Source organism: Pygocentrus nattereri, chromosome 9 (assembly GCF_015220715.1).
Source record: "Pygocentrus nattereri isolate fPygNat1 chromosome 9, fPygNat1.pri, whole genome shotgun sequence".
Classification (NCBI taxonomy): domain Eukaryota; kingdom Metazoa; phylum Chordata; class Actinopteri; order Characiformes; family Serrasalmidae; genus Pygocentrus; species Pygocentrus nattereri.
The window spans coordinates 43,203,436-43,230,735 of record NC_051219.1 but is presented as its reverse complement, the minus strand read 5'-3'; the positions used below and the strand labels follow the sequence as shown (position 1 = coordinate 43,230,735).

The 27,300-nt window shown below is 41.3% G+C and overlaps 1 protein-coding gene across 5 annotated transcripts in view; it reads right to left on the bottom strand.

Annotated features, from left to right (window-relative positions):
• Window positions 1-27,300, bottom strand: part of sulf2b (sulfatase 2b) — a 279,026-nt gene that overhangs the window by 31,915 nt on the left and 219,811 nt on the right. For all 5 annotated transcript variants that reach the window (XM_017700971.2, XM_017700972.2, XM_037541208.1 and 2 more), the window contains 6 exons: window positions 23,566-23,717; window positions 21,791-21,960; window positions 7,283-7,433; window positions 6,787-6,962; window positions 4,242-4,370; window positions 1,998-2,054 (listed from right to left, as the gene is read on the bottom strand). In XM_017700971.2, coding sequence (XP_017556460.1) covers window positions 1,998-2,054; window positions 4,242-4,370; window positions 6,787-6,962; window positions 7,283-7,433; window positions 21,791-21,960; window positions 23,566-23,717 — 835 coding nt within the window. The remainder of the gene's footprint in view (window positions 1-1,997; window positions 2,055-4,241; window positions 4,371-6,786; window positions 6,963-7,282; window positions 7,434-21,790; window positions 21,961-23,565; window positions 23,718-27,300) is intronic.

Here is a 27,300-nt window from a genome sequence, read left to right as displayed (position 1 = left end):
GGTACCTTTATTTCTAACAGTGTACTAAAAGCTAAATATAAAATGAAATAAAAACTAACCTAAAACTACAACTTTTCAGGAAATTAACATATAAAACTAAATCTACTAATAAACTAAAAGTTATTAAAATGTATTTTAGGCTGTGTGCATTTTTCCTCTAACATGCCACTGGCTCCTCTGAATACTGGGAAAAAGTTACTTTTTTGTGATGTTAAAAAAACCAAACAAATGAAGCGTCAAAAATAGAAGAGGTACAATTAAAGGAGGAATTAAGGCAGCTGTTAATCTGATGATACAGGTGATCTGTTATGAAGGAAAGATATATAAATATTTCACACATGCTACAAGCAAATTAACCCTACTGTGAACTTAAATTACATTAAATGCTTAGAAGTTTACTACTTAACTATTAATCACTGTTCCACAATAACAGGCTGCCACATTTAACAAAGCTTTGTAGTTCGATTGAGGTTACTTTGGTGAGGTTGCCAGTCTTATGATGTCACTCCAATGCCTAGACATGTTAGCTGGTATGTAACAATATTTGTATTCTGGGTCTTTACCAGTGGTGGACAAAGTACACAAACCATGTACTTGAGTTAAAGTAGATACCCAAGGTAAAATATTCAGTAAAAGTAGAAGTTCCTCCCTTTAGACCTCCACTGGAGTAAAAGTACTAAAGTATTTCCCTTCAAATGTACTTAAGTATAAAGTAAAAGTACTAAAAGAGTAATTCTGGCTCTGATGTCCTGTTATCATTTTTATAACCAGACTGGCTTCATGAACTCATTTCAGGTGAAAGTCCTCCAGCGTCTCTCTTGGTAAACCAGTCTTTTAATAGAACGTCATTAATTAGTGACGCTGACGTCTATTAAAATGATCAGAAGCACAAAACACTGAAGGTAAACAGTTTCCATCAGGGAGAACCGAGTGGCTCTGAAATCACTTTTTACACACAAGCAAAGTTTCAGTTTCAGATTTATTTACAACTTAGTTCCAAGTTTAAGTTGAATAAAAACTGGCTTTAAACTCAGGATCACAGATGAGCTCCTTTACTATGTTGATCTGTAGGCGTCTGTTCATAAACATAAACCAGCCCAAACTCATTTACTATAAAATGAAATGGTGTTTGTAGAAATTCAGAAAAAAGCCGCGTCAGTCTCGACTGCATATGTGGACATATTTCTATATTGAGCTCTATTTACACAAAGTTAGGTTAGTTCATTATAGTTCATTTATTAGGCAGATTATACAGGGTGATTCAAGAAGATTCATAAAACTGACTTAATTCACCTGTAAATCATTCCAGATCAGTGCAGTGAGCTGTAAACGGTTTAAATGAGCATAAAGTTTATTATGTAATTCTACAAGGTCTCAGTCTGAACCTCCTCCAGCTGTACGGACATCAACACCACAGTCAAACTCATCCCAGACTGGACTGAGCGAGTCGGGCGTCGCTGCTCTCACGGCTCTTTCAGTGGGATTTTGGAGATCATCCAGTGCTGTGGAACCAGCGCCGAACGCTCTGAGCTGCTGGAGCTTCACTGCTGATGAAAATCAGGCTGCACAGTTCTGACGGATTCATTCTTATTGACGTGGAGAACGCAGAACGCTCTGCTCAGGGGTCTCAGCTCCTCTCAGACTGAAGGAGCCGGTCAGAAACTCTATGACCCCCTCTTACAGTTGGAGTGTGATTGGTTCCTCGGCGCCTCACGGTTGTATAAATATGCACTTTGAAATTGGATGAATCTTTCTGAATCACCCTGAATGGGAAGGAGCAGTTTTTTGTGACATCACAAAAACCATACCTGTTTTCACAGCTTAATTTTACTATATGGCAGATATGAACCGAAGATTTGACTAGTACAAATCGAAACTTTAACAATACTCTGCCAAACTCGTTTCTTTCTACGATATGGGCTAGAATGTCGCTTAGAGCCCCCCAAAGTTCAGCATCCACTTACACACACATACACACACAGCTCTTGCTGACTCACCCTCTCTCCACCAGGAAGGAGTCCCTCCACACTTTCCCCTTCTTGTTGAACTGGAACCTGAGATTAGGAGAGAGGCGAGAAAATCGATCAGCTCGCTCGCCCGCCGATCACGCCAAGTGCCTGTTCCACTCACTCCCAAATGAGAGCCCCCTCACCCGGAGCGCTTGACTCTGCGCTCAAAATGATGACAAAACGCAACAGGTTCGGCCGGAGATTGAAAAAGAACGAAGGAGTAAGGGGGGGGGGGCAGAACGACGTTTCAGGGTCAAAAGGGTTCAGATGAACAGAGATTGAAACAGCGATTCATGCTCTTTTTTCCCTTCTTCTCTTGGATGGCGCTGATGAAAAAGAAGAATGATGGAATGAAAGACTGAAAGAGAAATAAACAGTATCCTCGGCGGCTTTTGACCTTCGCTAGAGTTATGAGCTATCGATCCACCTTCCGTCATTCTCTCCCTCTCATTTCTGCTGCAGGGATGGAGAGATGAGGGGACGGGGAGGAGGAGAATGAGAGTGAGCTAAAGTTGCGCATTCCTCACTCCACTGCCTCTGTAATGGGCTTTAAAGTGGGCTTCTGGTGCAGGTTCCTCTATAGTTGCGGGTTTGTTCTCTAATTGTCACCGTTTTATTTTGTACTCAGGCCTATTTGAGGGCTCCGGTTTACATAAGAAAAGGCATTCCTTTGATCACTAGTCACATCTAGACCTGGGGATAGTGGTAATTATGCAAATCAATGGAATTGCTTTTTCATCATTATTATGCTTTATATCAATTGTAATGTGCATTTGATGTTTTTTTTGATGAAAGAAGTCTTGAAAAGGGAACAGTTGTTCTCATAAAACTGTCTGAAAACATTTCCATAAATATTTGAGTGTCATAAGCATCACACAGATAAACAAAATTCATATAATGTATTGTGTCAGCTGGAGCTATATATGGTGTATGTGGCGCTCTTTTTTCAATATTAAAGGCTTTCTGTTTTTTGTTTACCCTAGTGCTCTATATATATATATATATATATATATATATATATATATATATATATATATATATATATATCACTCAAAAGAAATCTATCCTTCTCCTGTAAAATTACCATTTTGGAGATTCAAGGTTTTCTTCTAACAATAGCAAGACACATATTATATATACAGCACTGTGTGAAAGTTTTAGGCAAATTTTTTAAACAGTTGACCTCAGCATTTATCACACGTTTATCACAACATACATTAGAATAAATTCATATTCATAATTCAAATAAACAGAAAAACAATAAAAAGTAACAAGAATTTCTCGGGTCCATATTTTTCCTGGACACCTTCACAGCCGCCACAGAGACTCGTTAATATCATCAATGACATCATGAGCTCAATTTACTGAGCACTGATTGGTCAAACCAGGAGCTGCTTTTTAACTACATATAATACTGGGCTTCCTCGAGGAGAGGCTTGGAGATGGTTAAACAAACACACTCACATACAGAAAATCACTATTTATAATATATATATATTCTATAAACTTTGTTTATTCAAATATATACACTTCTCAGCAAATAAACACAAACTACACAAATAAAAATATTTTGAAACTGTGTCTGAGGTGCCTAAGACTTTCACACAGTACTGTATGTATATATATATATATATATATATATATATATATATATATATATATATATATGTGTGTGTGTGTGTGTGTGTGTGTGTGTGTGTATCCTACTGTCAGAAAAAAAAAAAAACTTAGATTTCCAAAAATGTAACTTTACAGGGCAAGGAAAACCATTCTTAGCTTTTAATGGAAGCAATTAAATAAATAATTAAATAATTAAATACAATTTTGGACCAATTCTGTTGGTCCATTCATCATGAAATTTTATAAATTTATATATATATATATATATGTATATATGTATATATATGTGCCAGAATAAACCTAGTTTTTTCAGGGTTCTAGGTTGTGTTCAATTACAACTGAAAAACAGCAAATGCATACAGTCAGGGCTGCTGAATGATTTAGTTGATGTAGTTGGCTTTGCCCACAGCCCTGTTCAGCTTCCTACAAGAGGAACAGGTACACTACACATTAGCCCATTTTTGGCAGTCAGGAAGGGTATCAATGCCAGTGTTGTTGACAAAGGATCACTCTGGACGTTTTGAAAAAGTTCCATTAATAATTATGTCCACTGATGATCGGCAGCCTGTCTTTAAGAAAGAACTTCCCATCTGCGTTTATCAGGTGGCGTACCTGTTCATCAGTTTGTCCGTGTCAAGCAGTTTAAGGATGGACTTGCCATCCATGTCCGCAGGAACATCCAGCCCGGCGATGTCCAGAATGGTGGGGGCGAGGTCGATGTTCAGCACGATGTGGGGGTTGCTATGGAAACAGAGGGGGTTTGGACGGTGGACAATGTGGTTAGACAAAAGCATCGCAGGAGAGATGATAATAGACCGCAATGTTGGGGACAATGGAACAAAGAAAGCTGTCTAAATAGACAAAATTGTGATTGGACTTGACTCTCCAGCGCCCCCTGTAGAAAAAATCAGGCCAGGCTGGGCAGAAGCTTGTAGAGTCTGCAGTTCAAACCCAATGGAGCTCAACTATTCATACTGGGCTGGGCTCTAAAATCATTTCTCAAATATTTGTCAGCGCTTTTTGACCTCCGTTCACCCTGCTTTGTATTTTTCTCCCTACCTTGAATAACTGAATATGATGAATACATTCTTCATCGTGGGATTAGCCCTGATAACCAGGTGACATAATACTGCCTATGTGGGCCATTCTACAGAAACATCCACACAATAAAGGTAACACCAAAGACATTTTTAATTAAAATGCATTAGTAAAATAGCCGTTTAGTAAAATACATTTTTTCATTAAAAATGTCTCTGGTGTTACCTTTCTCATGCGTTACACCAGTGACGATCAGTAACACCAGTGACTCCTATGGAGAGACAGAAAAAAGGGGACGTTTCTGTTGAATGACCCATCTGTGGGCGGACACTGATGATCTAATAGCTGGTTATTGTAGCTACAAGGTGACTGAAAAGGGATCAACTGCAGTTCAACATTTCAGGCCTGATTATAGCCTTGTGAGACTTGTTCTGTGCTGAGCCTGGCCTTTGTCCAGAAACAGAGTCTAGAGTATGAGATGGACTCTCGGGCAGGACAACTGAACAACACATGAATGCTGCGCATCTACTGGTCCACATACACCCTTAAAAACCTCTGTCCTTGTTCCTCTGAGCTCTTCCTTTTCCCAAGCTTGCACGGTCCCTCCATTGTGGTGCTCAGGCTTGGGGTCAGTTCCATCTCATAAAGACTTAATTCACCCACTGAAAATCACCCAATTTTCTGTGTATTTTAAGAACTGATTGAAAAAGAGTCAAACAAAAGAAGCTCTTTCTCTTGTTTTCTGTCGTTCTGTCTCTCTCTCTCTGTCCCACAGGTCTCATGAGTTTCACATGAGAGAGCTTTGCCTCTGCTAATCAGCTTTTCGGCGGAGCTGAGTGCAGCCGGAGCACAGAGCAACACAAGACTAAACAGTAATGCTATTAAATGCTGACCAGAAAGAGAGAGAGAGAGAGAGAGAGAGAAGGACTGAACAAGAGCCATATGAGAAAATTTAATATACGTTAGATAAAGCGAAGGAAAGTTTAGAGAATCAAAGGACTTCAGAGTCCAGTAGCAAAAGGAATGAAATATGAAACAATATTATCATATGATACTATGCAATAAATCGCATTATTAGACCACATTAATTATTGAGATAATCTACTGTTATTAATTCAAACAGCGGCATGCTTAAAACGTGGGATAGGATTCTATAACGGAGGGAACGCAGTGATCCACGCTCATGTCAGTGTGAGGCGTGTTGTCTGTGTGGTGTGTGTGTGTGTAGATGTGGTTGTGTGGTTGGTGATGAACAGAGAACCTGTTGCTGTGATTGTTCCTCGTCTGGTTTTATATTCAGCTTATTTTATTTAATAGTCTATTCAGGGGGTCTTAACTTTATGTAGTAGTTATTTATTTACAGTGATGGTTAAAGCTGTGCAGCTCGGTAAGTTCCAGCGTTCCTTAATCCGTGTAGATATTCATAATAGATTAACGTCAGCGCCTTCTGACACGAAGCTGAAGTCAGAGTCTTATTTACCAGCTTCTTGTTCGAGTTTTCCCGTTCCACCTTAAATGGAGCAGCTTCAGGCTCCAGAAAGGGAAAACTGGAACAAGAAGCTGGAGAATAGGAGGCCGAATTCAGCTCCGTCCTTCTTTCTGTGTTTTGGGGGGTTTATTTTATTTCTATGTGTATTAATATTAGAAGTGATTCACACACTGATGGATATGCTGATGTGTGTGTTTGTGTTTCTCCCGCTAAACTCGGTTTTTACCATCAGGTGCAGACTGAATACTTTCTAATGATCACGATCAGTTATTAAAGTAGTAAAAGCTGCCGAGAGCCGTCCGTGCAGCCCAGATTAATCTGAGTCTGAGGATTAGAACTAAACAGATGTGGTGTAAATGGGTGGAGTAGTAAGGAAGCTGTGGCTGATTTAATCCTGAGACTCTTCGTCTCTCAATACAAGCGAATTTGTTCACAAGTGGATCTCGACCTCTCCAATATGGCGGACGTGCAGACGTATCGCCTCAGAGAGAGAACAACAGACAACGAAGCATCTAGGAATGGAAATCTATGCTCCTACCCCAACAATCCAAGAAGACCTACTGACATCTAATTGAAAAGCACATTTACTTGGATGGATGGAAAGAGAGACACATGCCCACATGCACTTACATGGTTCCTCCCTCCACGTTGGGGCCTCGTATGAAGAAGGGCACTCGTATGTCAAACTCATAAGGCATGGATTTGCCCTTGACCAGTCCAAACTGACCAATGTGGTAGCCGTGGTCAGAAGTGTAGATGATATAGGTGTTGTCCAGTTCGCCAGTGTCCACCAACATATTATATATCTGTCAATAACAGGAGGAATTTCATTATATAGTGACCTAACATTATATAGTGACCTATATAGTCATCAGATGCAAAGCTGACAGAAATAAATATGAATTTATTCCAATACAAATGAAATCTTAAAGACTCAAAGTGCTTTGTTGGGAATCAATGAAGTTTTCAATTCCTATCCCTAGTTTAAGTCAGCAAGCGTCTGAAATCTAGTTTTTTTGAGCAAATGCCATAAGCCACATAATCAGAATGTGTTTAGGATTATGAAGAACACACATTCAATTCGGTGTACATATGTTTTTTTAACAGGTACAGTGTGTATGGATACCTTTTCCACGCTGTCGTCAACGGACAGCAGCGTCTGCAGACGCTTCCTCTGCAGCATGTTGGTGAACTCCATGTGGATGGGCTTCATGGGGCCGGTGTAGCGCATGATCCAGTGCTTATCCGGGTTAGGAGCGTAGTTATAGCTGGGAGTGCTGAACACAACAACGAGAAGAAAGAGAGAGATGTAAAAGTCATTCCGAAACTGAATCAGAAATGATCTTCCCCAAAAGTCAGAAGACGTTTCACAGGTAGGCAAAAGTCATCACGCTTTGACGGAATTCTGTCTTTTACACGGTATATAACCAGGAACATGGGCTGACAAGGAAAAGAAAGGTCAGTTTTCCTTTCAAGGACCAACGAGGCACTCTAGAGCCTTGGATCAGGAAAACCAAACTGAGCTGCATGTGTATCTTCAGGGCGTATGAGTAGATGAGCAGGTATCAGAACTGTCGTTCTGTTATGAGATGATGGTCACTGATTTATTTGCTCTAGTGCAGTTTTTGGCATACTGAAAACGTTTCATCTAGGCCTGGACAGCATCTAAAAACACAATTTCTATTTATATCTTGCTTCAGCCCCTCCAAAACACGCCCAGTACCATTGCACCTGAGGCCTATTTTCTATGCTATATTTAGCTTATGTGTTTTTAGCACTGATTTAATGTTAATCGCATATAATATTAAGGAGCTCAACATTTTTGGTAGCAAACTATGTCATTTAATTTTGAAAGTTGTGACCTTCTGCTAGTCTGGGTTCTTACCCCAATTTTCTCCCCAATATAGTCTCACCCACTAGTTGGCTCCCCCATTCACACAACAGCGCCAGTGCTGGCCCCGAGACCTGTGAAGCGCCACCACATCTTATCAAACAGCCGCTCACACAAAGCCACTGGACAGTCCAAAGCACCAACTAACTAACAGACGCCTGCGCTGACTAGTATCGCTCTGAGTGATGGGGGAAGAGGGTCCATCCTACCCACCCAGAGAGAGCGAGGCCAATTGTGCTCTTTAGGACTCCCGGCCACAGACGGCTGTAGCATCATCAGGTATCGAACTCATGATCTCCTGATGATGACAGGGCCAACGGTTAGACCATTCGCCGAAGGTGTAGTCTCATCTTCTTCTGACTAAATCACTGACCCAATATCAGGTTCAGCTCAGTTTGGTCAGTTTTTCCAGATCAGTATTAATGTTGTTTTGTTCCAGCCGGTCTGTAAAGCTTCTTACAGCCCGTTTAGTTTGGCGAATGGTGTTGGGTTCATTTCTGGCTGATTCCAGGTTGTTGAGCTGTTCTTCTGTCACAGCTGCCGACTGAAAAGCTGCTCAGTGGTGAAGACAGTTTGGGAATTTAGTGTCGTCTCATCTTCAGAGTCGGACCAAATCGTCTGTATGTCAAATGTGATCTTAAAAGTGTCCGTTTCTGAAAAACCTGTGACATTATGGTGAAATAACAGCACCGATAGAAAGTATCACAACCAATCAGCTCACGTGGCCGGAACTAACTGTTGTATAACATTTAATATGTATGGAGCGTGTGGCCACAGCTTTGTAAGGAGTGGGAACGAGATCCTAATGCGTGGTCACAGCTTTGTAAGGAGTGGGAACGAGATCCTAATGCGTGGTCACAGCTTTGTAAGGAGTGGGAACGAGATCCTAATGCGTGGCCACAGCTTTGTAAGGATTGGGAACGAGATCCTAATGCGTGGTCACAGCTTTGTAAGGAGTGGGAACGAGATCCTAATGCGTGGTCACAGCTTTGTAAGGAGTGGGAACAAGATCCTAATGCGTGGTCACAGCTTTGTAAGGAGTGGGAACGAGATCCTTATGTACGGCCAAGACTTAGTAAGGCATGATCTTGTTTTTGATGCCTTACTTGTCATTCCCATGCCTTAATAAGTTGTGGCCACACAGCAGTCACCAGCAGGACCCTGTAAATATCACTCAGCAAGCTGTTTATATTAAATTTGTGCTCTTTAGTTCTCACTCAGTTCTTTGTACTAACACTCCAATTACTGTTCTTGAGCTTGTCAGTCATCGCCGATATCCAATTGCATCGCCCTACTGCCGGGCCTAGTTTCATCACATTCACAGCAGAATGTCTCATGGCATTTCTCTAGTGGACTGAGGACTTCCTACTGCCCGGGAATTTCACACACGCTGGACCTCAGATCTTAGAATCCAATCTGTGGGCCAATAAAGTAGAAAGAAGCAATCTTGAGCAGCAATCGTGTTTCAATCTCTGAGTGCTGGCGTTAACAGTGACCACCAACCTGCCTTACCAGCAACGCCGCTGTCGTTTTTTGTAGCCAAAGCTGTGAGTGTTTCACCGCTAACAGTAGGGCAACGTGAGGGAACATGTTGTGGCTGTATTCTCATGACAAGTTTGAGAGGCGTATTACACCAACACACAAACTGCAATTAAAACAGTGTTTACATCCATCAACTCTGAGCCGCTCTACAGAGAAATCAATGTAAGCATCGGTGTGTGTTTGCTGTCCGGCTTTGTTTCGTCCAGTTCGATGAAAAATCACCTTGAAACATACAGAGGTGGCAGACTATCAGACATTATAGTGCTCTCACAGAATCTCTAATCTCTCTTTCCATTTCTGTAAGCCTGAGATAAAATAATCTCTCTCTCTCTTTATCTTTGAATCTCTCTCTCTCTCTCTCTCTCTCTCTCTCTCTCTCTCAAAGGAAGGTCAAAGGAAGGTCTTTTTATCTCCATCTTTATCACCTCGTCGCTCCTCCCTCATCTGCTCCACTGCTCCACATATAATAATCTCTTTAATCCTTTCAAACCTCTCTCTCTCTCCCTCTCTCTCTCTCTCTCTCTGTCATCCTTTCTGCTCTTGCTCCTTCTCATTTTTCCTCACTCCCTCAGTCTTGCTGACTTTATCTCTCTCTCTCTCTCGCTCTCTCTCTCTATCGTGCTCTTTCTCGCTTTTTCTCTCCTTCAATCACTTTCCCACTCACTCCCTCTATCTGTCTTTCTTGCTCTTTTCCTCTATCTTTATTTCTCCATGGCTCTCTCACGCACTCAAAGGCCCATTCCCATTTCACCCCTCGACCCTACCACTGAGCCCTTAGCCCTCTGGTTTGTGTGTTCACGTCTAGGGGCAGGGTGTCCTGACTCTTATTGAGATAGAGGGGTTGAACGAAGTGTTGGGGCTACATGACCCCCCAAACGGAGACTCTGAATGGAGTGATAGGTGAAAAAAAAATAAAACTGGCAAGATGGAGCTCAAGAGACCCAAGAAACCCACAGACATGAGAATTTTTACCATGGCCTTTGTTTTATCGTTGTTTAATGTTGTTTTAATGTATTACGGTCCTTTTCTTCATAACAAGCATTATAAATTACTAATAGCATGCGAATGTCTCTGTAGCTAACAAGCTAACGTTCTCATTCCACCTAGTTTTTACATATTTTGGAAAAAAAAACAATGTCAAAATAACAAGAAAAAGTAAAATAAAATGCTGCTGTTGGAACAAAATCTCATATCTCCATTTTTGCCCATTTGCAGTTTTTGGACTTAAAAATTGTGTGTAAATTTCATGAAGGATGGACTAAAAGAAACGGCCCAATGTGACTTGGAAAACTGCCTGGCTCCATTGACTTACATTAAAAGTAAAGCACCGCCACATATGCAGAAAACATCACTTTCACTGGAACCAACGGACTCTGCCTGATACTGTAACGCGTGGAGCGATGATGAGGCGGACGCATGAGCTGAGAGAAGCGAAATTTATTAGGGGCAAATCCAATATCAGGGATTAGACAGTCCAGGGTCAACGAGCCAACATGGAGAGATCGGGGCACAGACATGACAAAAGGAGCACAGGATAAACACAACAAGAGAGAACAGGAAACATCACGGAGGCCAGAATACAATACAAACAATACTACAATACTACAAAGACCAAACAGCACAACCCAAACAATACAAACAATTCTAACAAAGACCAGCGAGAGACTAGGGAGAACGCAAGGCTTAAATACTGGGACACATAACGAGACACAGGTGGTTAACAAGAGGGTAGCAGCTGAAAACAATCTGGGGCAGGGTCTGGAAACAAGGGGGCAGGACCGGGATGGAAGCAAAACAAAAGCACATGGACCAGACCAAAACCAAAACAAAAGCACATGGACAGGACTAGGAAGGGCCAATCGTGACACATGTACAGTACTATGTGAAAGTCTTAGGCACCCAAGACACATTTTCAAAATCTATTTATTTGTGTAGTTTGTGTTTATTTGCTGAGAAAAGTGTTAATATTTGAATAAACGAAATTTATAGAATATTAATTAATAATGATTGTATATAATATATATATATATATATATATATATATATATATATATATATATATATTGTGTAAATGTCCTGATGAATGGACCAAAGGAAACATCTCAAAATGACTTGGAAAGACGTCTGGTTCCATTGACTTACATTAAAAGTAAAGTAGGTTTTTTCCTTCTCCTGAAAAGTTACCATTTGGAGATACGAGGTTTTCTTCGGACAGCACAGAAAAACAGCCGGCCCCTGGATTTATTGAGATTTTATAAATGGACCCTTTTAGTGGTTGAGTTCGACACCCCTGATAAAGACACACCAAAGATGAAACTGATGCACAAAAAAGTGTCGGTGAATTTCGTGTGCGCTCATTTTAAGCTCAGACTTGACGAAATGAAATTCTCCCTCACTCTTTCTCTCTTGCTCCCTCTCTTACTATATCTCTGTCTATATCTCTCTCTCACATACTCTCTCTCTCTCTCTCTCTCTCTCTCTCTCTCTCTCTCTCTCCAGCTGCTCCAGCTCCTATAAGCTCCTCTTTCTTGTTAAAAGCGAATAAGGAAATGTGATTGTGGTGAAAGGCTTGATCTCAGGGTCTAACCTTTTCTTCCTCCTCAGCCAGAGTGAAGGATGTGAAAAGAAGAGAGGCAGACCCCCCACCGCAGAGAGAGCGAGGGATCAGACCCGCTAAAGAACGGTGCTGAGAAAATGAGTGGACACTAGCCGGCAAGCAGCTGGGTGCTCCTCTAATCCGAGAGCTACAAGGGGTTAATCAAATACATGACTGTTGCAGCGTAGGGGGCAAAGCAAGCTTCCTACTTAACCCCCCCAGGACCCCCACTGTGTACACGCCTTGAAGACCTCTTTTCACACTTTTTTCATTATTTCTAATGCAAAGCTCATTAAAACAAGGAAATCGGAGAATTACAAACTATCAATCCATTCCATGTCGATAAATGGGCCACAGTCATAAACAGAGGAGGAGATATATTATTATTATTATTATTAGAATTAGCTAATTATCGTGCATCTAGTCTTGTTTTGGGGGGAAGAAGAAACATCCAATCACAGCTGTAAACTGTTGCAGTAATTAACTACGAACGCACATAATTACATTCAATCAGTGTCATAAAGAACAATAACAATAACGCTAGACTTCTAAGGGTTAAAGCCAAAGCAGCAATGGTGGGATAAGGGGCTCTGAGGGGAATGTTACGCTGGCAGGAGGTCATTAGAGCGGGTAAAGAAGCAGACTTAAGGAGAGCGGTGGGGGTTTGGAGGATTCTTCATGGAGCATTAGAGGAAAATACTGGAATGGATTCTCCACTGGCCGAGGAAGTACTTTAGGGGTACGGCTTTTCACGGTGGGCCGGCTGCTGCTACAGGCTGGGCCATTCCTCCGTGAATGGGAAAGAACACAGAACATGCAAGGAAAGATCTGAAATGAGTTTAACCCTTAAAAAGCCGCCATTTCTCATTTTGAAGCTCCTCTTCTCCGCTAAATACGTGGTTTCTCAATGCTGTGTCATATTTGTTTTGGTATCTGTAGACCGTTTGCTTGTGTTGTAATACTAAGTGAACAGAGGCACAGAGCTTCGTACTTCAGTAACCTTTTATTGGCTGTTCAGTGGTGGACAGTAACTGAGCAACTGAGTATTTTTGGTGTATCTGTACTGAAGTTTCTCCATTCTGGACTTTTTCCTTTCACTCCACTACATTTCAGAGTCTAATATGCGACTTTTTCCTCCTACATTTTGAGAAATCTGTCGTTCCTTTTGGTTTCTGTGTGTATAAAAAACGTAAGACGGCACTGTAACGGCCCAAGTGTGAAAACACTGTTAAAGAAATATATTTTCAATGAAAATATGTTTTCACTGGCAAGAACGGTTGACCTGGCTAGTGAAAAAGCCACGCAAGAATCGGCCCCACGATCTCTGCCTTCTCAGCCACTTTAACGTTTCCCTACACTCAGACACCGGTGGTTTGTAGTGGTAAGTAAAATAAGCTGTCCTGTTAAAACTCACCACCAGTGTTTCTCTAATTGTTTGATTGTGCATTTTCTCTCTCTTGCTGTGATAAAACTCCAGCACTCGAATTCCTGCATGACTGCTCTAAACTGCAGCCCATCAGTGACATGACAGCAAAAAATCAAACAAAACTCAGATTAGTGTAGAAGTACACACACACACACACCTAGAGAGACACACACACACACACCCACAGACACCCACAGCTAGAGACACACACCCACACACACTCCCCCACACCCACACACACACCCACAGACATCCACACCCCCACACACACCCACACATACCTAGAGACACACACACACACCCCCACAGACACCCACACACACCCACACACCCCCACACACACCCACACCCACACTTAGAGACACACACACACACACACACGCACGCACACACACACAAACACAGACACACACACACGCGCACACACACACACGCAGGGAGCTGTCCTTTTGAAGCTGGGTTTAAAGCACTTCACCATCAAACAGAATAAAATGTCCAAAAACATCATGTGCTTCGGGATTCTCACTTTTCCAAAAGTGAAAATTAATGCGTTTTCCACATTCCGTTTTTTCTGATTTGACTGCTTTCCAACAAACGTTTCTCACTGTTTTTCAGTCTGCGGAGCTTGTGTAGTGTGCCATGTCCACGACTTCATAACTGTCCATATTTCTGTGTCATAAAGAGAGAAAGACACTCATAGGGGTAGTGCAGAAAACTTGGCCAGTCTCGTTCTTGACAAGCAGCACATACACTATATTGCCAAAAGTATTTGGTCGTCTGGCTTCACACGTATATGAACTTGAGTGACATCCCATTCTTAATCCATAGGGTTTAATATGATGTCGGCCCACCCTTTGCAGCTATAACAGCTTCAGCTCTTCTGGGAAGGCTTTCCACAAGGGATAGGAGGTGTTTATGGGAATTTTTGACCGTTCTTCCAGAAGCACATTTGTGAGGTCAGACACTGATGTTGGACGAGAAGGCCTGACTCACAGTCTCCGCTCTAATTCATCCTAATGTCTTGTCTTCATGGACCTGCATTGTGCACTGGTGCACAGTCATGTTGGAACAGGAAGGGGCCGTCCCCAAACTGTTCCCACAAAGTTGGGAGCAGGAAATTGTCCAAAATCTCTTGGTGCTGAAGCTTTAAGAGTTCCTTTCACTGGAACTAAGGGGCCGAGCCCAACTCCTGAAAAACAACCCCACACCATAATCCCCCCTCCACCAAACTTTATACTCGGCACAATGCAGTGAGACAAGTACCGTCTCCTGGCAACCGCCAAACCCAGACTCATCCATCGGATTCTGTTCTTGAGCTGATCTGAAGGCCACATGAAGTTTGGAGGTCTGTAGTGATTGACTCTGCAGAAAGTCGATGACCTCTGCGCACTATGTCCCTCAGCATCCGCTGACCCCGCTCTGTCATTTTACGTGGCCGACCACTTCGTGGCTGAGTTGCTGTCGTTCCCAATCACTTCCACTTTGTTATAATCCCACTGACAGTTGACTGTGGAATATTTAGTAGTGAGGAAATTTCACGACTGGACTTGCTGCACAGGTGGCGTCCGATCACGGTACCACGCTGGAATTCACTGAGCTCCTGAGAGCGACCCATTCTTTCACTAATGTCTGTAGAAGCAGTCTGCAGGTCTAGGGGCTCGGCTTTATACACCTGTGGCCATGGAAGTTACTGGAACACCTGGATTCAGTGATTTGGACGGGTGAGTGAAAACTTTTGGAAATATAGTGTACATGTAAGCACTTACTGCAGGACAAATATTTAAGTATCTGAAGATTTTGATTCAAACCAGTTCAAGACATCAATTCAGACTGGTAGGCAAATCATCCTAAGGAGGTAGAAGGAAGCAGGTCCTCCACCATTTCAAGAATGGGTTGCTGAGATGTGAAAAGCAGCTGCAGATGAAACATTATCATGTAAACTGTTCGGGTGTTTAGAAGTGCGCAGACATAAATGGGACAAATACTTAAGATTTATAGAGCATTCCTAAAGACGAGTATTGTGGCGCGACCCGCTTTGTTATGGTTGCATTTTTATGCCAGTGTATTTAATCTTTTAAATCATTTTTAAGTCTTGTGTATCTATGGTTATCTGTATGCTGAAGCGTTTACTGGAGTTTGTTTATTTATTTACTTTTATGATACAGAGCCTCGTATTGCACTGGATCAAGTCCGGTCATGAATGTAGTACCGACACAGTTGGGGTGAGTAGGGGGAGGACAAAAGGTTTCATGTTGTTGCAATAATACAAATAAATCGCTGTTGTCGGAACAAAACCTCATATGGCGAAAAAAATTCCTTTACAGGAGAAGAAAAAAACCTACTTTACTTTCAATGCAAGTCAATGGAACCAGTTATTTCCAAGCCATTTTGGGGCATTTGTTTGTAGGCATTTTCAGATTACGTCAAAAACTGAAAAATGGCAAAATGAAGATACAAGATTTTCTTCTCACAGCAGCGATATGTGGTTTTGTAATAATCTCACGTAAAAATCAATAAAAATTGCAACTCAGAAAACACATTTTGAGTCTTGCTGTCACGATTGGCCCCTCCCAGTCCTGTCCATGTGCGTTTGTTTTGGTTTTGTAACTCCGCCCCTGATTGACTTCACCTGTCCCTTGTTATCCCTGTGTATTTAAGCCCTGTGTTTGCCCTTTGTCTTTGCTGCTCATTGTTGCTTGTCGTGTTTGTACTGTTTTAAGCTCTGTGTTGGTTTGAGTCTGTTATTTGTTATGTCTGAAGCTCAGTCTCTCCGCACTGGCTCAATGACCCTGGACCGTTACGACCCTGAGCGTCCGCTACCTCACTCCTCATGCACCTACCGTTTGCTGTATAATCCATCTGAAAGAGCGTGAGTCCTAATTTATCCCAGGTGGGATTAATTGTTCCAGAAGGAGCTGCTGTTTTAAAAGTCGCTATGCATTCTGTTGAATTTATGCACCAATAATTCAACGCAAAAATGAAAAAAATGTTGCTTGAATCAAAGAAGCCTTGCACACTAAACACATGAAACTATATGCATCAAAATAAGCACATCTAAATTCATCATGATGAATAAAAATGATCATCAGACATACACCCCTAAATATATATGCACTTTTTAAAAATAATGTTCCTAAACGGCTCTTGGCTCGGATGTAAAGTTGCAGGAAAAGCCTTCAGTTGGTATAGAACTTTTAAATAATGTAAGGTCTTCAAAAAGGTCCTTTCACACTCAATTAATACAATTACTTTCTTCATTTATTTGACACAAAACTGTTTTGTAAAGATCCCTCTAATGACATTGCTCGAAATAACACTTTTCAGCACTTATTTAATATATAATATATTAATATAACATTCTGGTAAAACTTTCTATGAATGTCATGTTTGTAAGCACATATAAACACATTCATAACATAAGGCATCATAAACATGGCTATACATATTTATAAAAATGCATTACACGTTATAGCCATATTTATTATGCACTATGAATTGTTAACATAATGCATTATAAGATCTATTCACGACAAATTATAAGAGCTCATAAGCTGTATTTGTCTGCTCTAAGTAAAGTGAAGTGTGCTGGACTAAAGCCTCCTCCAGGGTTCAGACTGAGGCTTCAAGTTGAAGAATTTACTGAAACACAAACACAATAAAGCTCATTACAGGCCATTTCATTTTATAGTAAATGAGTTTGGGCTGGTTTATGTTTATGAACAGACGCCTACAGATCAACATAGTAAAGGAGCTCATCTGTGATCCTGAGTTTAAAGCCAGTTTTTATTCAACTTAAACTTGGAACTAAGTTGTAAATAAATCTGAAACTGAAACTTTGCTTGTGTGTAAAAAGTGATTTCAGAGCCACTCGGTTCTCCCTGATGGAAACTGTTTACCTTCAGTGTTTTGTGCTTCTGATCATTTTAATAGACGTCAGCGTCACTAATTAATGACGTTCTATTAAAAGACTGGTTTACCAAGAGAGACGCTGGAGGACTTTCACCTGAAATGAGTTCATGAAGCCAGTCTGGTTATAAAAATGATAACAGGACATCAGAGCCAGAATTCCTCTTTTAGTACTTTTACTTTATACTTAAGTACATTTGAAGGGAAATACTTTAGTACTTTTACTCCAGTGGAGGTCTAAAGGGAGGGACTTCGACTTTTACTGGAGGAATATTTTACCTTGAGTATCTACTTTAACTCCAGTACATGGTTTGTGTACTTTGTCCACCACTGTTTATCATGACTAGGCACATTTTTGAAAGCTGCAGGCGCCAGGATTAGTAAGCACAGCTAATGTAACACAGCCTGCTAATACAGATGATCTATAATCTATGATCAACTTGATGTTGAAAAATTAAATGTAAAGCAGACATAATTTGTGTTTATATAGGAAGCAAAACAGGTTTGGTCAATATCCTCAAATGAGTTTTATAACTGTTTTAATTTCACCAGTCAGGTCATTTTTTAACAGCTGTATTTATTTATACTGATTGCTATGATCTTTCAGCTCTGTGGCTAAAGTTCAGTCTGTATTGGCATGACACTATGCTAGACCTCCACACCCTAATTTTTTAGGGATTTTATATCCCTGTTGTCGGAAAAAACCCTCATATCTCCAATAAGGTGGCTTTACAGGAGATGGGAAAAACATACTTTACTTTTAATGCAAGTCAATGGAACCAGATGTTTTTCTAAGTCATTTTGGGCCATTTCTTTTGATCCGTTCATGATGGAATTTACATACACTGTAAAGGGCCACAGGCATTTTCGGATTATGTAAAAAACTGAAAATTGACAGAAATGGAGATACGAGGCTTTGCTCCGACAGCAGCGATATATTTAGTGTTGTTTGTTGAATGCAGCGCTGACGTTGTCTTAACCGGGCTGGTTTATCTCTAGGTTGATGTGCTTGAGGCTTAATATGCGCCATCCAGCTGTCTGTCCTGAGTTTCCTTCGTATGCACTTCACTGACCTTGCTTGCGACTCACGAAAGCCCCCACGAGGGAAAACTATTGAAATTGTATGCATCATTAAAACAGAGGAACCTGCATAAATAACAGTTATGGAAACAATTACGCTTATATGAGGTGCATTCATTTCTTTAGCTAGGCTGAGGATGTCCACAGGCGAAAAAGCAGCAGGGGTACTGTGGAAAAGCTGAAGCATCAGTGTCAGTGTGAAGAAGGAGGAGGAGGCAGCAGGGTCCAGTATTAGACTGGGCCGCTGTGTTAGAGTGATGAATAACAGCACTGGCCTCCCTGTTGGCAAAATCACACCACGCAACTGCTTAAGAGCAGAAAACAAAGGAAAATGCACACAGAGTACTGAGGAGGAGGCCATATGGAGGCAGAGGCGGAGGCAGCAGCTTGGTTAATGTCAGTCAGAACTTCCGCAAGACGAAAGCTGAGGGTTTAGAGTAACAACGGCGACACGTGCTGAGGGAACAAACTCAAGAGCCGAACGTGTGTGTTGGTTTGTGTATATTTGTGTCTGACAACACTTTTAGGCCATGTTCACATTACAAGCCTCACTGCTCAAATCTGCTATTTTGCCCAAATCCGATCTCTCTGACTCGACGGTTCAGACTCGTTTAGGTCAGTGACTCAAATCCGTCATTAATGTGATGAACCGGCTCCTGAACTGACCCTCATGAGCTCCTCCTGCTCAGTAACGTCACGTGACTGAATCACTGCATCATCAGCACAAACTAACGAGCAGAACGAGCTTCGCTGAGAAGATCATTAACTCTGATCAGCTCTCAGCTTCATTATTAGAGCCAGACGGAGGAGAAAAAGGCGAGACGAGCTGCTTTTCCACCGTTTACAGGCTTTAATGTCTGTTTGGCGCTGTTGCCATGGTAACGCTGAATGATGCTGCACGTTAAGGCTGCGTTCACATTACCAGGTAATAGTGCCACAAAACAGATTTTTTGCCCTAACGTGACTCAGATCTGGTGTTTTCAGGGCTGTGTGGACACAAATCTGATCTTCTGAAATCCGACCTGAGCCACTTTCATATGTGGTCCTAGATCGTATCCGATTCGTGGCCATGTGGCCTTAATGTGATGCTCAGATCAGAATCCATGTGTTTTTTCCCACTGCGCCATCATTCAGCGTTACCATGGCAGCAGCGCTGAACAAGACGTCAAAGCCTGTAAACGGTGGAAAAGCAGCTCATCTCACCTTTTTCTCCTCCGTCTGGCTCTAATAATGAAGCTGAGAGCTGATCAGAGTTAATGATCTTCTCAGCGAAGCTCGTTCTGCTCGTTAGTTTGTGCTGACGATGCGGTGATTTAGTCATGTGACGTTACTGAGTAGGAGGAGCTCATGAGGGTCAGTTCAGGAGCCGGTTCATCTTACCTAAACGAGTGTGAACCGTGTCAGAGAGATCGGATTTGAGCAAATAATTGGATTTGAGCAACGAGGCTTGTAATGTGAGCACAGCTTGTATGAAAAAAGAGAAAAGAGACATTTGACAACAGTCGGGATAAAAAAGCAAATGTGCACAAGAGGAGAACACAAGTATGTTTTCTGGAGCAGGAGATCTGTTGCATTGTTAAAGCAGAGCAGGAACAGAGAGTGCGAGAGAGAGAGAGAGAGAGAGAGAGAGAGAGAGAGAGAGGAATGTCATGGTGAAGGAGTGAACACTCCTGTGTAAGTGCTGTCATGTGAAAAATCATGCACACTGGACAGTGGGCAGTAGAAAGCGAACATCTCCCACAGCTGTTTGATGCCATTACACGCATTCCGATGTATTAAAGCTGTATGTGTGCTGTTCACGTCCACTACAGCATCTTTATACATGCCAGTTTACACACTCCTCCAGCACCAGCCCTCAAAAAGCCCAGCAGAATTCCACAACAGCACAGAACAAGCGTTCATTCATAACAGAGGCCTCAAAATGCCAGTGAAAATATTTCCCTACACCACGACTCAAACAACTGCATGACAAATAGCGTTCTCCTTCCCACCATTTCCAGAACAGAGAATGTAAAATGACATGCGGTCGCATGCAGAAGTTTGGGCACCCTGGTCAACTCCCCGTTTTGTGGTTTTCCTCACTGAAAATAAGTTACGCAATCTCTAAAGAGAAGACACTTCAGCTACGTTTTAAGGCATGATTACTGCTTATTGCTGAACTGATCAAACTTTGAGAAACTACTAGTTACAAGAATTATGAGGAACGTTTTTTTGGGGGGGAATTTTGAGAAACTACTAGTGATGAGAATCTTTAAGGAATTCGTTCTTGAGAATTGTGAGTAACTACTAGTGGCTAGAATTTTGAGGCATTACTTTTGTCAAAGGTTTGAGAAACTAATAGTGATTATAGTTCTGTGAAATAATTTTTTTGAGAATTTTGAGAAACTACAGATGACTAGAATTCTGATGAATTACTTTATGCAAATTTTGAGTAACTACAAGTGGCTAGAATTTTGAGGATTTAGAATAAAACATAAAAGAAGTGATCAATTACTTGAAACTAAACTTGAACTTGAAATTAAAAATAACTGATGTGCATGAAATATTATGCTTTATTTTCTTGTATAAGTGATTCTAACAGCGTCTTACAGATAAACATAAATGGTTTAAAATAATTAGTAGCAATATATAAGGAAAGCGCTAATGTTTTTACTTTAAAATGAAGATAAATTGGCAGAAATGACTGAAAATGAGAATATATGTACTGTTATTTAATAGCCCAAAAACACAAAATTATCAAAATAGATAATAAATTTGAATAACAAATAAAATAATAAATGAAAAAATATATAATTTATAATCCTTTGGACCCTACCCCCTTTAAAAAGGTGTTCTATATATATATATATATATATATATATATATATATATATATATATATATATATATATATATATACATACCCTTCTTTCTAATACTAGGTAGGATGTGTAATAATAAATAGGCGTATTATTCATTAATCTAAAGACTTCTCTCTATAACTTCTATAAATTAAACCTAGTAACTATAGAAGTTATGTAGTTATTAGGGTGAGGGATCATAGCCAGGATCCACACACAGGCCCTTATAAGGGGTTCAATCTGCATTGTATGCAAATTATTGCTGTGCGTAAAATGACAAAAACTAACATGACAAGCTATTCCAAGTTTTAATGGCAGCGTATGTGATGTGTGGGCATGAATGAGTAACTCACATGTGTTGGGATGCGTTGGGGAAGGCGGTGGTGTACTGCGGCGCGGCGTCCTCTGGCCCATGGGGGGCAGCATGACTGATGACCATTAGCACTGGCCTGTGAGGGTAGATCTTTTTGGACATGCGGAAGTAGCTGATGCTGTCATTGGTTATGAGGTCTGTCAGGTAATCCTGTGGAAGAGAAAAAACAGATATAGAACAGAGGGGGTGTTTATTTGGAGAAGAAATGAGTGAAAAACAGTCAATAATAAAGACATACACATGATGACTGAACACACCAGGGTAAACCATTAATCCACGGATTAGGCAGAATTTATTTTTATCTTAAACACTCACGAACATCACCCAGCAGCTTGTCCAACAAGCTGTGTTTAACTGCTCCCGGTGTAAACATGCTCACCCCCAAATCTGTGTGTGCTTCTGCATCTATTGGAGCTGGAAATATCTGCTTTAATTTCAACTTTAACCAATGTATTCACCGCTCACTGCCGCCAAACGACATCCAGACAGTTTTCAGTCGGGATAAACGTTTTTAGTAGTTTAGCAGAAAAATACAATAAGTGCATTCTAAGTAGAATTTGTGTTCATTTATTTTCAGTTAGAAAACCAACAACAACATTTTGCATATGACTGTATACTAGTGACTAGAACTTCAAGAAATGACCTTTTTTTAAGAATTTTGAGCAGCTACTAGTGACTAGAATTTTGAGAAAAAAGCTTTTTGAGAATTTTGAGAAATTACTTTGTTGAGAATTTTGAGAAATTACTAGTGACTAGAATTTTGAGAAATTACCTTTTTCAGAATTTTGAAAAACTACGAGTAAGTAGAATTTTGAGAAATAATTTTAAAAATGGATAAATATCTGGCTCAACAGCGATATGCAAATGTAACCAAGGTGTAATACACTTTACTGTTGGATGTATCAGGTGGATCAGACTGGGGGAGAGAGAGAGAGAGAGAGAGAGAGAGAGAGAGAGAGAGAGAGACGGGGAGACAGAGAAAGGGAGAGAGAGAGAGAGAGAAAGAGAGAGAGAGAGACGGGGAGAGAGAGAGAGAGAGAGAAAGAGCGAGAGACGGGGAGAGAGAGAGAGAGAGAGAGAGAGAGAGAGACGGGGAGGGAGAGAGAGAGAAAGGGGGAGGGAGAGAGAGAGAAAGGGGGAGGGAGAGAGAGAGAGAGAGAAAGGGAGAGAGAGAGAGAGAGAGAGAGAGAGAGAGAGAGAGAGAGAGAAAGGGAAAGAGAGAGAGAAAGGGGGAGGGAGAGAGAGAGAGAGAGAAAGGGAGAGAGAGAGAGAGAGAGAGAGAGAGAGAGAGAGAGAGAGAGAGAAAGGGAAAGAGAGAGAGAAAGGGGGAGGGAGAGAGAGAGAGTGAGAGAGAGAGAGAGAGAAAGGGGGAGGGAGAGAGAGAGAAAGGGGGAGGGAGAGAGAGAGAGAGAGAAAGGGAGAGAGAGAGAGAGAGAGAGAGAGAGAGAGAGAGAGAGAAAGGGAAAGAGAGAGAGAAAGGGGGAGGGAGAGAGAGAGAGTGAGAGAGAGAGAGAGAGAAAGGGGGAGGGAGAGAGAGAGAGAGAGAGAGAGAGAAAGGGGGAGGGAAAGAGAGAGAGAGAGAGAGAGAGAGAGAGAGAGAGAGAGAGAGGGGGAGGGACAGAGAGAGAGAGAGAGAGAGAGAGAGAGAAAGGGGGAGGGACAGAGAGAGAGAGAGAGAGAGAGAGAAAGGGGAGGGAGAGAGTGATCAATACATGTACAAGAGGACTCTTCAAGCTCAAACACACACACACACACCTGTGAGTATTCGAATCCATGCTTCTCTCGGACGCCGTTCCTGCAGATGGTGTAGTTGTAGAATCGGGAGTTCTTCACAATGCCCACCCACTCTCGCCAGCCGGGAGGGATGTAGCTGCCATTATACTCATTCAGATACTTCCCAAAGAACGCTGCAGCACACACACACACACACACACACACACACACACACACACACACACACACACACACACACACAGAGTGAGCATTAATTTCAAAATTTTACTTTTGCTCTATAAACGTTTACACGCCCCAAGCTCCAGTACATCTGTAGGATCTTTTACTTCCTCAAGCTCCAATCCTGCTTCCATCTAGATCCTTGCATCTGCTGGTAGTTCCACGTTCTAAGTTCTGCTCCAGGGGCGACAGCGCTCTCAGTATATTAGGTCCACAATTACAGAACGAGTTTCCTGAATCTCTAAGAAATTCTGCTTCTTTATCTCTTCTCAAAAGAATCTTAAGACTTTTCTTTTTGGACGTGTTTTTATACATTTATTTTGGTCTCTTTTCATAAAGACTTTCCAGTCCCACTTTATATTAAGTGTCTCTAATAACTGTATAATTACACATGAATAACATATGCAACAACACTGCAACTACTAATGATTTAGTCGGTCCCACTTTATTAAGTGTGTCTAATAACTGTGTAGTTACATGTGAACAACGTGTGCAACAACTATGTAACTACTAATATTTAGTCAGTGTTACTGAGGGAGTACAGACGTACAGCCTATGTAATTATATATGTATCAACATCAGTTTTGCCTCATGTAATTACACAAGAGGATCTTCTACACAGGAACTGTCTAGCGTAGTGTTACTGTTACACTTTAAAATAAGCGGACAGGTCCTGTGTAGTTGTTATGTAGGTACTGTATATTAATGCAGTGGTTATACAGACGCTGCTTTGGGGGAAATGCAACGTTTAATTAGTGTTATAACAGTTCCAGGTTAATATAAGGGGGCGTCTGCTGGTCCATCACATTACAGACTGGTTTAAAGCTGAAACTGGTTACAGTGTCTCAGCACTGCCAACATAAACACTGGCTAAATGTTAGAACAGCTGGCAGATACAGTCTGAATAATGTCTAATGGAAGTTATTATATATTTCCCTTTACTGCTGGAAAAGACGTGCTGCTCTAGTCTGATTATGAATGTAATTACATGTGTTATTACCCTTGTGTAATTACATGAGAGAGAATCAACTGTTACAACTATTAAGACACACTTGTGTAATTACATGAGAGAGAATCAACTGTTACAACTATTAAGACACACTTGTGTAATTACATGAGAGAGAATCAACTGTTACAACTATTAAGACACACTTGTGTAATTACATGAGAGAGAATCAACTGTTACAACTATTAAGACACACTTGTGTAATTACATGAGGCAAAACTGAAGTTGATACATGTTTAATTACACAAGCTGTACTTCTGTACTCCCTCAGTAACACTGACTAAGTATTAGTAGTTACATTGTTGTTGCACACGTTGTTCACATGTAACTACACAGTTATTAGACACACTTAATAAAGTGGGACCGACTTTTCTTTTTAGACCTGTTTTCATGCATTATTCTGCTTTGCTTGTGAACTCTGGATCTTTCACATATTCCATGAAATTTCCTTTCAAATGTCTTTTATGTATTTTGTGTTGTTTTAAGTAATTCAAGCAGAATCTTAAGACTCCTGTCTTTAAATGTGTCTTATAAACGTTGTTCTGTTTTTCTGTAGAGCACCTTGGGTTGAAATGGTCATGAAAAGCGTGGTATATAAATTAAATGCATTTTTATTATAATTGTTAAGCATCTTGTCGCTTTGTATTCTCCAAGGATTCAGCCAGAAATCTAATTCACATAATTTTACCCCAAAACTTCAAGGCAGTACTGAGTTGTAAGGTAACCTCAGCCTTGTTGATGTGGTTTCAGATACTGCACCACACACAGTTAACTGTAAAAATAGACGAAAGCCCAGTTCAGGTTTAAAACGGCTGATATCAGGGCTTAATTTATAAATAATGAGGTCCCGGAACACTGAGTAGTAAGGGATGCATCAGGCTGATGGAGTGAGGAGGAGATCATGAGATCTTAAACTAACAAACATGTAAATGAGGTTCCTAAGCATCAAACGTAAAGTAGATAATACACCAATATCACAGGCCAGTGGATGTGCTCAGGGTTACTAAGCTATATTAAGAGATAAACAGTGGCCCATTTGGAAGTGATAAACAGCACTGGCACTGTTTTCAATACTCACCATGCACGTCCAAACAGGAGGGAAGTGTGTGCATACCGTACTGTAGCACAGCATTCTTTCCCTTAGATTACTTTTCCACATGTTGTTATTGTGTGTGTATATAACTGTTAGCAGAAATGTTATGTGTTCTATTGATACACTATGACACCAAAAAAATGCTTCTTCCAGAAGCACATTTGTGAGGTCAGACACTGATGTTGGACGAGAAGGCCTGGCTCACAGTCTCCACTCTAATTCATCCCAAAGGTGTTCTGTCAGGTTGCAGTCAAGTTCTTCTACACCAAACTGGCTCATCCACGTCTTTATGGACCTGCTTTGTGAACTGGTGCTCAGTCATGTTGGAACAGGAAGGGGCCGTCCCCAAACTGTTCCCACAAAGTTGGGAGCAGGAAATTGTCCAAAATCTCTTGGTGCTGAAGCTTTAAGAGTTCCTTTCACTGGAACTAAGGGGCCGAGCCCAACTCCTGGAAAACAACCCCACACCATGATCCCCCCTCCACCAAATTTTACACTAGGCTCACTGCAGTCAGACAATACCGTCTCCTGGCAACCGCCAAACCCAGAGTCATCCATTGGAAGTGTGATTGGTCACGTCTCCACTGCTCTAGAGTCCAGTGGTGGCATGAGAGTTGACTGTGGAATATTTAGTAGTGAGGAAATTTCACGAGTGGACTTGCTGCACAGGTGGCGTCCGATCACGGTACCACGCTGGAGTTCACTGAGCTCCTGAGAGCGACCCATTCTTTCACTAATGTCTGTAGAAGCAGTCTGCAGGCCTAGGGGCTCGGCTTTATACACCTGTGGCCATGGAAGTGATTGGAACACCTGGATTAAATTATTTGGATGGGTAAAGGAATAGTTTTGGCAATATAGTGTTTCCACAGACTGTCATATGAATGTATTTAATAAGCCATCTAACCCCCAACTGGTCCCTGGGCACTGTGGATAGGGCTGCCCACCACTCCAGGCAAGTGTGCTCACTGCCCCCTAGTGTTTGTTTATTTAGGCCCTGGAATTCAATATGAATTCTGGATAAATCACGGTCACTGATCCTCTCAGTTTCCGCAGCCAGCAGACACTGTGCTTCATGAGTTGATTAATGGAACAACTCCAACAACCATTAACAAGTCATATTCATTTCGCTCAGTTTATTAACTCCACAGTCTACAGTCTAATTCAAATGCCACTTCATTTTGCTCAGATGTGCAGTGAAGAATCACGAGCCCATTGGAATGATATGAAACGCAGCAGCATCGCTTCCCTCAGAACATTATCAAAGCTTCAGCCGTTCTATAAGCTGAACCCAAGGAGGTAAACATTATTCCACACACCCCCCTACACACACACCCACACACAGCTCTCTGGGTGGATTAGAGGGATGATTAGATGAATGTTGATATTGCAGGCATTACATTAGGTTGGATGTCAGGGCTTTCATTGGCTAAGCCCGTCA